The sequence below is a fragment of the Saccopteryx leptura genome, chromosome 2, assembly GCF_036850995.1.
Source record: "Saccopteryx leptura isolate mSacLep1 chromosome 2, mSacLep1_pri_phased_curated, whole genome shotgun sequence".
NCBI lineage: Eukaryota > Metazoa > Chordata > Mammalia > Chiroptera > Emballonuridae > Saccopteryx > Saccopteryx leptura.
The window spans coordinates 113,917,411-113,931,731 of record NC_089504.1 but is presented as its reverse complement, the minus strand read 5'-3'; the positions used below and the strand labels follow the sequence as shown (position 1 = coordinate 113,931,731).

Sequence of the window (14,321 nt, the reverse complement as noted above, 5' to 3'; positions counted from 1 at the left end):
AAGTTAAAACATCTGATCAAAATAAACATGCTTATATAAAAATAAATCTACCTAACAGTTTTTTTGCTTTGGATGTATGGGAGCTAATATAGTATAATAAAGTTATGAATTAATCCTTTAACCTTTAGTATTTAATAATTTTGCCTCTTAAATTTCTAACACACGTATTAAATATAGAATAAGCACAGAAGTCATGTTCCTGACAGCAAATGGGTTGATCCAAAGACAACACAGCTGACACTAAGCTAAATAAACAGGATAGTATGTTATCAGGTCTCTGTTGAGTCCAAAGTGATTTCAGACATCGTTGTTAGAGCTACTCGAGATACATGTGTGAGCAATTATGTCAGCGGATTTCATTTACATCCTATCTGCATTTGATCATTACCTTAAGATGTACATCAGTTTGTATCAACTGATAAAACCTCCTGCGAAAATTGTACACTCACCCAGGAGAAAGAAAAAAAAATTTCAGGTCGCTGTCCATGTTTACTAGGTATGCCCATTGCCGGCAATGGACTTTTCTTCTGAGTTTTGGGCACCAGAGTATTAAAAACGAACTTGACAAGGCAAACCTTGCCTGTAGAGGATGGCCTTCATGACAATTTAAGAATTTAAGTTCATTTTCCTTTCAATATATTTGTAAGAAGTTTTATTCCGCTGAGGATGCAACCATCTAGTGCTGATAAGTAAAACCTGGCATTTCTAAAAGTGATGTGAATATGAGTAACTTAGTAATGTCTTATATTAGCCATTCATGGGGTGGGGGGAGGTTTGTGATATGGAAGGATCCTTTCTGAAGAAGGGCAAAGGAGAACTAAAACATCTCCACATGGTCATTAGAATAAAAACCTATTGGTCACACCTTTACTTGGTACTGTTGGCTATTTAAAACTCTTATTTTCCTAATACCTCCAACCATCTTTTAAGGGGTTTTGTGGTTTCAAACTCCTTTTGTGAGCAAGAATCCACCCCTTTACCTCCTGCCCTGGTTAGACTGTGAGTTTAAAAAGCATTCAATTGAAATCGTTAATCTTTTTGGAATATTTCAAGCAGCTATTTTTTTTTTAAATCTGGGCTTACCTAAATAGTGTGACTGCTATATCTCTTTGCTGAACAAATTACACAAGCAGCATTTAGACAGCCTTATCTTTCACTTCCCAGTCTCACCAGCTTCTCAGCTTTTTCACACTGAGAGATTTAAAAAAAATCAAGTTTCAACTAAGCTCTTTTTAGTTACTGCTCTTATACTCAATCTCACATTTTGGGGTTTTCAATTTTTGAAAAATTTCTCTCCCACATATTAGAGACATGGGACAAATGCCACAGATGAAAGATGACAGCTCTCGGTCATTGGATAAGCTGCCGGTGACCCGGAATTGGGAGGCAGGTCGTAGGCTATGCTGGCACTGGTGAACGTCACCAAGGCTTGGGTTGAGTCACAGGACTGTTTCTCTAGATCCTCAGAGTTAATGGACGCCAGGCTTGGGTGTTTTGATCTTGTCCAGAAGTGGGCTCGCTTTCCCAGGCTCCCCAGATCCTCCTTAAAATGGGGATTGAAGAGGATGTAGAGAAGGGGGTTGAGACATGCGGGAAGTGGGCCAATCACCAGGAGGATAAACTTAATGACCTCTGGGCTGATGAAGGTGAGGTTCAGTAACGAGGAGAAGGACAAGAAAGCCACGGGACAGTAGAGAATACAGTTGGTGAAGAGCAGGAGAGCAACGTGCTTCACCATGGAACAGTCCCACATGCTCTCCAGGTCCCCCTTTTCCAGGCTGCAGTAGAGCTTGGTGTAGGCAATGGTCATCACGAGGAAGCACAGGGAGTTGAGCAGGACGAGAGCGACCATGTAGCCGGTGGTGCTGGGCTCCCCGAAGGGCAGCGGCAGGCAGAGCGGGGAGGCGCTGTACTCGCTGCCGCCCAGCAGGGGCACCGTGGCGATGGTCAGGGCCAGCGCCGCGCACAGCAGAATGACGGCTTTCAGGCTGGGAAGAGGAGTTTTCATTTCAAATTTTGCAGAGCACTTCACTGAGAATCCGCGCTCCAGAGCTGCCAGAGTCAACAGGAACACAGACGACTCCGAAGCAAAAATGGACAAAAACCCGACGACTTGGCAGCCGACCCCCTGCTCCCACCACGCGCCGTGCCGTGCAAAGCTGCCGAAAGTGAACGCGTCCACGCCAGCCAGCACCGCGCTGGGGACCCCCGAGAGCATGTTCACTGCGGCGATCAGCCCGACGAGCAGTTTTATGGAGGAAATGTACAGAGGGGCCCGAAACACTGTTGAAGTCACCAAGGCGTTACAAGTAAGGGCCAACACTGCAATGGTCCACACTCCAATTCTGATCAGCCAGCTACCGAAGAGGTATTCGCAGAGTTTGAAGGGGCCTATTAGTCCAAGGAAGAAAAAGACTGGGTATCAAATGATGGCCTGCGAGTTTTGCCAAATTACCTTTGTTTCTCTTATCAGGACACCAAATGAGAGTGGCTAATAATAGCTACAGTAACACATTTCCCCTGTGGCACACTCCACTTTCTCAGCCACTGGTGGGGTTAGCACAGCAGGGGCTCATGGTTCCAAGCTATACACAGAGACATGGAGGTGGGGAATTTAAATCACTTGATGGAGGTCCCCATATACAGCAGTGCTGGCACCACGTAAAAAGCCAGGTCTCCTGGGCTTTTCTCTCTCTCTCTCTCTCTCTCTCTCTCTCTCTCCCTCCCTCCCTCCCTCCCTCCCTTTCCTTCCTTCCTTCCTTCCTTCCTTCCTTCCTTCCTTCCTTCCTTCCTTCCTTCCTTCCTTCCTTCCTTCCTTCCCTTCTTTCCTTCCTTCCTCCCTCCCTCCCTCCCTCCCTCCCTCCCTCCCTCCCTCCCTCCTTTCCTTTCTTTCTCTTCTTTCCTCCCCCCCCAGAATGCTTCAAAAAGGTTCCGTAAGCAGAGAAAGAGAATCCCAGGGAAGCACCCCCTAATATTAGAAGAGGAAGTATGGATAGTATGAAGGCATGTTTTTTTGAAAATCTTGTCTTAGGTTTAGAATGGCATTTGATGTTTGAGAGCAAGGTACATTTTAATTGTTGGAAAAAAACCCATGAACCTTTCCAGCTGTCTTTTTCCCCCAACTGGCCCATATTGTTTCAGGGAACGGGACGATTTATGAAGTCCATATATACAGATTGTTTTTGCTTATATGTATAAACTATTATTTGCTTTAACCAAATAGCTATTTAGGGAAGACTTAAAAGAAACCACTTTTAAAAATCAGTGATGACAGTAAGCAAGACTGTTGCATACTAGTTCAGGCTCAATTGCTAATATTTTAAAAATTACATATGCTTCTAGCTAGAGTTTCCATTAACCTGAATCAAAAGTTTCCCACAAAAAATTGAATTTATGAGTGGAGACCAACTCCAGTGAATGAATATTTGTATGTTAAAGGTCCCCATGGGGAGGGATGTTGAGGAGCCACAGAGGTGGCACAGATTTTGCTTTGAAGTGTATTCTCACGTCACTGATGGCCTCAGAGTCAAAGCTGGGGACTATCGCTGAGGCAGTGCGGGGGTCTCTCTCACCTGGGGAAGGTGAGCACTGCACCGAGTGAAGGACTTTCAGGTCTTCTTCGAAGTCAAGCAGGAAATCTTCAAGGTCACGCTCATCTGCAGAAGTGAGAACCCCTAGAATGATTAATCTGTCTCTCTTTTCAGGGGACCAAAGGCCAGGGGAGAGAGTCCTGGACTGCCTTCAAACACGCAGTGTTACAAAGGGAATGAAAGGTCAGACGTCCTGCTCTTTTCTGGGTTCTGGCTTTCTTGCAAGTCTACTATCGAGTTGTGTTTGGATGTTGTACTCAAGCTAGTCTATGCTACAGTATTCCAGCCACACTGGGGGAAAGGAAAGTACCCTCGGACTCCTGGTCATAACGCTTAAGCTCTCTCATTCTGGTCTTGTTCTCTGGAGCTTATGATGGCCCCAAATTGCACTGACCTAAATTAGAAAGAGGCTGCGGTCCTCTCTGGTGGAAGAATCATTTTATCCATTTTTCTAACACTTAGATAGCGGTAGTGCAAATGTTCTGAGAGGTGTTCTCTGATGGTGATTGGTTTAGGTATCTGTGAAACAGGAGTTCTGTGATCTAAAACACTTTCCTGGCCCTGGCCGGTTGGCTCAGCGGTAGAGCGTCGGCCTGGCGTGCGGGGGACCCGGGTTCGATTCCCAGCCAGGGCACATAGGAGAAGCGCCCATTTGCTTCTCCACCCCCCCCTTCCTCTCTGTCTCTCTCTTCCCCTCCCGCAGCCAAGGCTCCATTGGAGCAAAGATGGCCCGGGCGCTGGGGATGGCTCCTTGGCCTCTGCCCCAGGCGCTAGAGTGGCTCTGGTCGCGGCAGAGCGACGCCCCAGAGGGGCAGAGCATCGCCCCTGGTGGGCGTGCCGGGTGGATCCCGGTCGGGCACATGCGGGAGTCTGTCTGACTGTCTCTCCCCGTTTCCAGCTTCAGAAATTAAAAAAAATAAAAAAAACAAATAACAAAAAAAACCACTTTCCTGAAGATGCTGATTTAATTGATCTGGTGTGGGGTTTGGGGATGAGTATTTTTTAAAAGCATCCATGTGGCCTGACCAGGTGGTGGCGCAGTGGATAGAGCATTGGACTGGGATGGGAAGGACCCAGGTTCGAGACCCCAAGGTCGCCAGCTTGAGCGTGAGCTCATCTGGCTTGAGCAAAAAAAAAAAAAAAAAAAAAAAAAAAAAAAAGAAAAGCTCACCACCTTGGACCCAAGGTCGCTGGCTTGAGCAAGGGGTTACTGGGTCTGTTGAAGGCCCGTGGTCAAGGCACATGTGAGAAAGCAATCAATGAACAACTAAGGTGTCACAACGAAAAACTGATGATTGATGCTTCTCATCTCTCTCCGTTCCTGTCTGTCTGTCCTTATCTATCCCTCTCTCTGACTCTCTCTCTCTGTCCCTATAAAAGAAAATAATAAATAAATAAAAGCGTCCACATGATTCCAACATGAGGCCCAGTGTTGAGAATCACTGTCCCTGAAAATGAACTCCATGAAGAACCTGTGTCTCTTATTGTGTAGGGCCTAGCACAGTGCCTGGCACATAGTAGGCACTCTAATTGTTTTACTTTATTTTTTAAGAGCAAAAACCAAAGCAAGAGCAAGTGCAAGACACACACTGTGGCCTAAAACAAAAAAACCAAGTGCCAAAATATCAGCACCTTAAACTGGTATGTAGGCAGGAGGAAATGAATCACACTGGCTTGGGAATCAACAATTATTAAAACCCAAAGGAAGAAAAGCCAGTCTGTTTAGACTGTGTGCAAACATGCAGAGTTGGCAGGGAAAGGAAAGTCGGGCTGCCCAGAGCATCTCTTTGTTACCACAGGTGTGGTTGGAGGTGCATTGTTGTCTATTTAAGTAAGGCCTTACTTCAGGGAAAGCCAAGTGCTTTACAGACATTATCTCATTTTACCTTCCTGACAGATACTTCTGTGGGGGAGTGGGGGGGGGGGGTGGGGGGGGTGGGAGGGGAGAATGTTTTGGAATTAGTTAGATAAGAAGTTGGTTTCATAATCCCTTCTGCTGAAACAAGGAGGCATCTAAAATGCTTATATCCTCTACCTAAGTGAAAATGGATTCTATCTTCTGGAGAAAAGAGCCTGGAAGCATGTTGAGAAAGGCATCCACAGAGATGAGGCCCCTTTTTAAAGTTTAGCTATATCAATATTACCCCATATTTATACAATATATGCTAAGGAAGAACTAATAAATATAAGAATTAAAGGTTCACTTGCAGAAAAGATGAAGTTTTAGAATGAATGCCCAAGGAACTTTTTCTTTCTCTGGGAGTCTTTAAAAAGTGGGATGGAGCCCTGGCCGGTTGGCTCAGTGGTAGAGCGTCAGCCTGACGTGCAGAAGTCCCAGGTTTGATTCCTGGCCAGGGCACACAGGAGAGGCGCCCACCTGCTTCTCCACCCCTCCCCCTCTCCTTCCTCTCTGTCTCTCTCTTCCCCTCCCACAGCCAAGGTTCCATTGGAGCAAGGATGGCCCGGGGGCGCTGGGGATGGCTCCATGGCCTCTGCCCCAGGCGACAGAGCGACGCCCCGAATGGGCAGAGCATCGCCCCCTGGTGGGCGTGCCGGGTGTATCCCGGTCGGGCGCATGCGGGAGTCTGCAGGGGGCGATGCCGGGTGGATCCCGGTAGGGCGCATGCGGGAGTCTGTCTGACTGCCTCCCCGTTTCCAGCTTCAGAAGAATACAAAAAAAAAAAAAAAAAAAAAAAAAAAAAGTGGGATGGATTCCCAACTTGCTGGGATGGTTACATAGGGAAGTGTCTGGAGTTCAGATGATCTGTTTGATGACTTTTCAAGACCCATCCAGACACAGTTTCATCACCAGAACAGCTGGTCTTACCTTGAACTTGAAACATTCCTGCATCTTTCTTATGAAGATCATCTGTACTGCTGTTGTCACCTTTATTCCATTGATTAGAAATTTTATAGACATTCTCACACACTCCAAATGCACAGCACTGGTAAGCGTAAGGCATTTCTATAACCCTACAAATGAACAAAACCAAAGAAAAAATATATGCTTAATCAAGTAAATTGTTAGATAAGATGTTCATCTTTTTTCACTCAATAATTCTGCCTTTGTGTTTTAGCTTTAATAAGTAATATAAAATAATAACTATGTGCATAAAAATGTTTATCACAGTGCTATTTATAATAATAATGGAGTTATTGAAAATTATTGCTATGAATGTTAATAATTGCTGAGGTTGAGTAATGAGGATACAATTTTCTCTACCTTTGTGTTTGAAAATTCTCACAATAAAAAGGTTAAAAAATGACTGCTAGGAAAAATTTAGCACTATTAGAAAGTGCTTATGGTATGACAAAATCTTAAGTGATGAAAACATAAAAGTTTGTATACATATGATGAGTCTAACAATCAGAAATACATTGGAAACAAAGTCTGGAAGGAAATAACAGAAAAAGTTGTTTAGGGGATATTTTTAGAATTTTTTTCCTCTTCCACTTTCCAAACTCTTTTTGGGGGGTATGGTTTTAAAAGTGTGTAAAAGTACTTTTATTAAGAAATATATATGTGTATATATTCTTTCAAGGGATTTTTTATTTTTTTTATTTTTTTTTTAAGTGTATTTTTTTTTTTAATTTTTATTTTATTTACTCATTTTAGAGAGGAGAGAGAGAGGGAGAGAGAGAGACATAGAGAGAGACAGGGGGGAGGAGCTGGAAGCATCAACTCTCAAGGGATTTTTAAAAAAATCAATAACAAGCATAACAAATATTAAAGAGCATTACTTCCTCAAGCAAATATTAATTTAGTACATTTTATTAGAACATATATACAAGCTAGATGAATTAAAAAATGTAAACAGGAGTACAATAATGTTCTAACATTTAATTACATGTCCTGGTTTATATCCCATGGATCAATGGTTTTCAAACTCCATGAACTCAATGATTCCAGGAGGCATCTTTAAGAAGAACGAAATGTAGTCAGGAAGATCTAGTCTCCCACTTTGGGACTTGTCCTAACAATGCCTCAGGCACAGCGGACCTGAGGGCATGAAATGCAATTCAAAAGAATCCCATGACCTCATAAATTTTGAAAACCACTACAACACGTCTGTTATTTCACATGACCACAAATGTATCTTATTAGCTTTAATGACAAACTCACTTGAGTTCTGGAAAGTTTTCAGATGATATCAAGCTCTGTAAGGCATGATTTCCTGTTAATTTTAAGTGAGTTAAACCATGTAACCCAGTTACAGGAAAAGACGACAGGAGGTTGGACGATAGGTCCCTGCAAAACATCAAACAACAATTGGCTTTTAGTCTGTGTTAGCATAAAATGTTTATGTTAAAAAAGCAACCTAACGATTATTAAATTCTTCCATAAAAACTTCTAAGCATGGTCCTCACTCATAATGGTAAAAGTAACTATTTTGGCTTTAGCTTCTGATACCTTTTCTATTTACAATCAGAATTGCAGGGGAGAAGTGTTTTAATCTCATCCAAATTGGAATTTCTATATTCAGCTTAATTTTGCTGGGGGGAGATATCTAAAATGAAGTGGCAGATGCTACATCTAATTTGAAAAGTGATGCTGACTGGATTAATTTAGGGGTGAGGGGAAAAATGTTGGGGTCTTATTCCTCTCCTTCTCCCCTTAACGTCTGTCTGACCAATTCCTTCTTTCTCCAGTAGACACGGGCGATGGAGAGAGGAAAGAACAAGAGGTGGAGAGCATGGGGGAAAAGGGACAGAAAGGGCTTCCATTAGTCAAAGTGGCCAACTATAAACTGAAAGTCCTTTAGAATGGAATTGACATCCTACTCCATTCCACCTGCTCACTCAGCAAAAATGGAAAATTTCACCTCAATAACCAGAACCAGCTGTCACCCAGAACTTCAATTAGCCACATAATGGCCCACATGGCCTTGTGGGATAGGGGGCTTCTCTCAGGTCTGATATCGCTCTAGTGTGGAGAACACTGCGGGCTGGGCCATCTGCGCACTGTGGGCTTAGATGGTCTCTAATTATGAAAAGATCTGCCATAAACAAGTGAACAGGAATAAAATACTCACAGCTTTCTTAGAGATGGCAAAGTAGAGAATGCATTGGGGTGAATAATGGCAATTTTGTTCCAAGCTAAATTCCTATTTAAAAGAAAAAGTGAAAAGATTATATATATATATAAAACAAAAATGACCACGTGAAGTTTTACCATATACATTCATTCTTCTAACAAAATTTAATTTTTGTTCAGGACTGGAACAATTAACTTATCAAATCATCATTCAGATAAGGAGATTAATATTATAAAATGATTAAGCAGAGAACTTTAAAATTTTTATTTATTTATTCATTTTAGAGGAGAGAGAGAGAGAGAGAGAGAGAGAGAGAGAGAGAAGGGGGGAGGAGCAGGAAGCTTCAACTCCCATATGTGCCTTGACTGGGCAAGCCCAGGGTTTTGAACCGGCAACCTCAGCATTCCAGGTCGACGCTTTATCCACTGCGCCACCACAGGTCAGGCTAAGCAGAGAACTTTAAAGCAACCTTGTTTAAATCAGTCAAGAAAAATTATTCAGGTGGCTATTTTAGATTTTACTCTCTTCCTGCTAAAAAGTTGACCTTAATGTGGTTGTAAAATTTCATTAGGGTATCTCTAAGATAAGTTGGGGTAGGGGAATGGGAAGAGATAGAAACTCCCTGAGGATCTTGCTCTCACAAGCAAGTACATTTTAAGTTATAAAATATCTCTGGCCCTTATTTTAAAGTAAAAAAAACAAAATGGGAACAAATACAATATTTAAAATAAAGAACAAGTAAATTTAAATCAACAAACTGATCAGTATTTCAATGGGAACTGTGCTCCTCTCACTGACCACCAATGAAAGAGGTGCCCCTTCCGGAAATGCAGCGGGGGGCTAGATAAATGGCCTCAGGGGGCCGCATGTGGCCTGTGGGCCGTAGTTTGGGGACCCCTGTTATAGAATAATCATCCTGAATAACCAACTGAAGGCTAGCTGAACCAAAGTCTTATCATCAAGGATTTACGGAAGAAGCCCCATTGAGACTGGTAGGAAGGGAAAGAAGTGAAAAGGCTTGGCCCCACTCCTAGGGTGGCAGCTAAGATTCTGGAGGGATATCTCAGCTGCAATGGTCGCCCCTTAATAAAGAGTCTTGGCCCTGGTTGGTTGGCTCAGTGGTACAGCATCAGCCCAGCATATAGATGTCTTGGGCTTGATTCCCACTCAGGACACACAGGAGAAGCACCTATCTGCTTCTCCACCCTTCCCCCTCCCCTTCTCTCTGTCTCTCTGTCTCTCTCTCCCCCTTCTGCAGGCATGGCTCCATTGGAACAAGTTGGCCCTGGGCACTGAGTATGGCTCCATGGCCTCCACCTCAGGCACTAAAAAATGGCTCTGGTTACAAGGGAGCAAGGGCCCCAGATGGGCAGAGCATTGCCCCCTAGTGGCTTGCCGGGTGGATCCCAGTCAGGGCCCATGCGGGAATCTGTCTCTGCCTGCCTTCCTCTTACTAAAAAAAAAAAAAAAAAAAAAGAATGAGTATCAACCCCATTCCCAGCTCCCCAGCCTAGGGCACCAGAGTTGGAAAGAGGATCCCACATAACAATGGAGATTTTGTCTGCCAGGGGGAGACAGGAATCTGCTAGAAACCTGGGGGCTCTTTTAAAGGGCCAGTGCACAAAATTTTTTTCACAGCCACTCACCATGGGCTCTGGCAGAGGGAGGGTGGCTCAGAGGGTGGTGTGGCTTTGGGGTGAAGGCTAAAGGGACAGCTGCCAAGGTCCCGTTAGCTGAGTCCTTCACCCATAGCACACACAGACACCATTGTTCCTGGGTCGAGCACGCCCTTCCATATGGCATCAGCCTGGGGGAGTGCACTAATCCCACACTGCTGAGTCCCTCCGGCCCAGCAATACCAAGCTCTTGCTCTTGCTCTGAGGAGGAATCTGCTGGCTGCTTTCACCCTGGGCTCACAGTGCAGACTTTTGTGGAGGGCTCTTAAGGAGGTTTGAATGGATTTGGGATGTTAGAGACCAACAGGAAAAAACTAAGTTGTGTGACTATAGGACAAGAACCATTTTTTCCCCTCACACCAGATCAGTGTAGTCCCACCGAGGGAAAAGATCCATTAGACCCATCCTTCCGACCCACTGTGGCCCTGCACTGCCAAGTTATAGCCCTGTGGAGTCAGCTGGACGCGGCCACCCAGGGCTTATGTGCAGACTTTCTTGGAAGGCTCTCAAGGAGGTCCGGGCAGACTCAGGGGCGGCAGACACTGAGTTGTATGGCCCTAGGTCCCTGGTTGGCAAACCAGGGCTCGAGAGCCACATGTGGCTCTTCGGCCCCTTGAGTGTGGCTCTTCCACAAAATACTACATGCAGGCACAAAGGCCGGCTTAGGAGTACCCTAATTAAGTTAATGATAATGTACTTACCTATGTAGTTTATGTTTAAGAAATTTGGCTCTTGCCTGACCAGGAGGTGGCGCAGTGGATAGAGAGTTGGACTGGGATGCAGAGGACCCAGGTTCGAGACCCCAAGGTCGCCAGTTTGAGCGCGGGCTCATCTGGTTTGAGCAAAAGCTCACCGGCTTGGGCCCAAGGTCACTGGCTCCAGCAAGGGGTCACTTGGTCTGCTGAAGGCCCACGGTCAAGGCACATATGAGAAAGCAATCAATGAACAACCAAGGTGTCGCAACGCGCAAGGAAAAACTAATGATTGATGCTTCTCATCTTTCTCCATTCCTGTCTGTCTGTCCCTGTCTATCCCTCTCTCTGACTCACTGTCTCTGTAAAAAAAAAAAAAAAGAAAAGAAAAGAAAAGAAATTTCAATCGTTGTACTGTTGATATTTGGCTCTGTTGACTAATGAGTTTGCCGACCACTGCCCTAGGGCAAAGTCATTTTTTCCCTTGCATGCTGACATCAGGGGAAGGTAGTTCCCAGCCCACAAAGAACCCAGAAATGGAAAGATCAGGGCAAGGAGGGAAAGGGACCACTTAATGTACAAACTGGTAAGAGTCACACATCAGTCTATGTGGTTGAGATCACAGGGAAAGATGACAGGTGAATCAAAGGAACACCGCATGTTCCTCAGTGAAAAGGTCAAGATCAGCTAGTCAGTGATGTAAGAACCAGAGGCAGGTAGATCTTTCCCTTTTTGAAATGAATGTTTTGATTTTCATTTCTACATGTTCAGGGAACTGGTATGGTAAGGACTAAAGTGGGAAAAACACATACGGTTTCTTACTTATAATCTATTTTTTTTTTTCATTTTGCCGAAGCTGGAAATGGGGAGGCAGTCAGACAGACTCCCGCATGCGCCCGACCGGGATCCACCCGGCATGCCCACCAGGGAGCGATGCTCTGCCCATCTGGGGTGTTGCTCTGTTGCATCCAGAGCCATTCTAGCGCTTGAGGCAGAGGCCACAGAGCCATCCTCAGCGCCCAGGCCATCTTTGCTCCAATGGAGCCTCTGCTGTAGGAGGGGAAGAGAGAGACAGAGAGGAAGGAGAGGGGGAGGGGTGGAGAAGCAGATGGGTGCCTCTCCTGTGTGCCCTGGCGGGGATTCGAACCCGGGACTCCTGCACGCCAGGTCGATGCTCTACCACTGAGCCAACCGGCCAGGGCCATCATATTCTTCATTGGCTCTCAAATATAAGAAAATCTACCCTGCCTGGTGAATCTTGAAATATGTAGAGATAAACAAAAATGTGTGCAGAGGGCCCTGGCCGGTTGGCTCAGAGGTAGAGCATCGGCCTGGCGTGTGGGGGACCCGGGTTCGATTCCCGGCCAGGGCACATAGGAGAGGCGCCCATTTGCTTCTCCACCCCCCCTCCTTCCTCTCTGTCTCTCTCTTCTCCTCCCGCAGCCAAGGCTCCATTGGAGCAAAGATGGCCCGGGCGCTGGGGATGGCTCCTTGGCCTCTGCCCCAGGCGCTAGAGTGGCTCTGGTCACGGCAGAGCAATGCCCTGGAGGGGCAGAGCATCGCCCCCTGGTGGGCAGAGCGTTGCCCCTGGTGGGCGTGCCGGGTGGATCCCGGTCGGGCACATGCGGGAGTCTGTCTGACTGTCTCTCCCCGTTTCCAGCTTAAAAAAAAAAAATGTGTGCAGAGGAAGGACATTCTCCACTATTTACTAGGGTTGACCATTGTTCTCAGAATAAAATCCACACTCGTTCCCACGGCACACAGCTCTGCCCTTCGACGGCAGCCACAGCTCCTGCTGTTCTCACTCTAGCTCACTAAGCTGCGGGCACCATGAAAAATATGAAATTCTTTCCCACTTGAACTCTTTTCTTGACCTGTGCTGTTCCCTCTGCCTGGAACATTTTTCCTCCAGCACTTTAAAAGTCGGACTTAATAAAGGGAAAGCCCACTGAGAATGACACCAGCTGCAGGAAGTGAGCAAAGCCAAGAGGCAGGGGAGACGATTCCTGCTGATGTCACAGGGCACACAGGCTTTCAGCTGCAGGAGAACGGAGACCCTTGCCTGCTTCACCCTGGTGTCCGGAACCGGAACCGGCCCGGTATTCTGGGTGCTGGCCTTTTTTCCTGCGTCACCGCATTCCTCGCTGTTGGGTGTTCTGTCTCAAGTCCAAGTACACTACATCACGACGCGCTTCTCACACCGGAGGATGCACAGTCCCCGTTCTGTGCAGGGAGGATGAAAACAGAGTCTCCAGGACATTTCTCCGGAGCATCAAGTTGACTACGAAAGTTGGAAGAACTAAATACTTTAATTAGAACCCCCACAAATATGGGAGTAAAGGACGATGAGTAGGGGAGGGGAAGGACTGGACAGGAAAAACAGGCCAGTCTCTCAAGTTTCATTCAGGTGGGGGCCGAGAGGTAGACGTGCAAAGAGGTCTGCCTTTCCTCCTGAACCTCAGGGGGCCCCTGGCCATCCTCCAAACTCAGCAAGTATTTTGGAGAAGATGCTTCTAAGGGCCACAGAGATGCTGTGCTTTCTGCTCCTGATGTGAACCCGTGCAGAGGATGCTGCGACAGTTTGCGCACCTCCACTGTCCACTGGACTGAGTCCTCCCACCCAGAGACCCATGCGCACACAGCGGGCACTTCCGGCAGGGCTCTCACCCGCAGCTGATTGCCTCCAGCCCCTGGCTGGTCTCCTGCACCACGAGGCCAGCCTTCCTGGACCTCAGCCCTTCAAGTTTGGCATTTTTAAAATGCAGGGAGTGCGGCTTGACCTCCCTCACAGACTTTGACTATGGCCTTGCCTTGGCCGTCCACAAGTTAAAAATCATATTGGCTTGAGTCTTGTCTTTTTGTGATGCTGTTTGTTAGTGGACAGCCCACAGCACATGAGTTCTTTTTTATTTTTTATTTTTATTTATTCATTTTAGAGAGGAGGGAGGGAGGGAGAGAGAGAGGGAGAGAGAGAGAGAGAGAGAGAAAGGGGGGAGGAGCAGGAAGCATCAACTCCCATATATATGCCTTGACCAGACAAGTGCAGGGTTTTGAACCGGCAACCTCAGTGTTCCCAGGTCGACACTTTATCCACTGCGCCACCAGTGGTCAGGCAGCACATGAGTTTGAATAGGAACCTGGAGACCCTTCTTGCCACTCCCTGCGGGTCCTGGCTCTAGCTGGAGGGAGAGGCTGGGCTTTCACCATTAGGCTGCTCAGTGTAGGGGGAGTTTTTGCTGTTGGTCCCTCTGAGGCTCCACCATCTCAGAGTGGAGCTGCTGTGGGTAAGGGGGGAGCTCCCAGGGCCATGTTGGAGGGTTAGGCTGG

At 46.3% G+C, this 14,321-nt stretch overlaps 1 protein-coding gene across 1 annotated transcript in view; it reads right to left on the bottom strand.

The window, feature by feature from the left end:
* Window positions 1-1,288: 1,288 nt before the first annotated feature.
* LGR5 (leucine rich repeat containing G protein-coupled receptor 5) overlaps window positions 1,289-14,321 on the bottom strand; it is a 143,169-nt gene continuing 130,136 nt past the window's right edge. The window contains exons 14-18 of the mRNA XM_066368565.1: window positions 8,624-8,695; window positions 7,714-7,839; window positions 6,418-6,563; window positions 3,573-3,656; window positions 1,289-2,391 (exon numbers count right to left, since the gene is read on the bottom strand). Coding sequence (XP_066224662.1) covers window positions 1,304-2,391; window positions 3,573-3,656; window positions 6,418-6,563; window positions 7,714-7,839; window positions 8,624-8,695 — 1,516 coding nt within the window. The 3' untranslated portion in view covers window positions 1,289-1,303. The remainder of the gene's footprint in view (window positions 2,392-3,572; window positions 3,657-6,417; window positions 6,564-7,713; window positions 7,840-8,623; window positions 8,696-14,321) is intronic.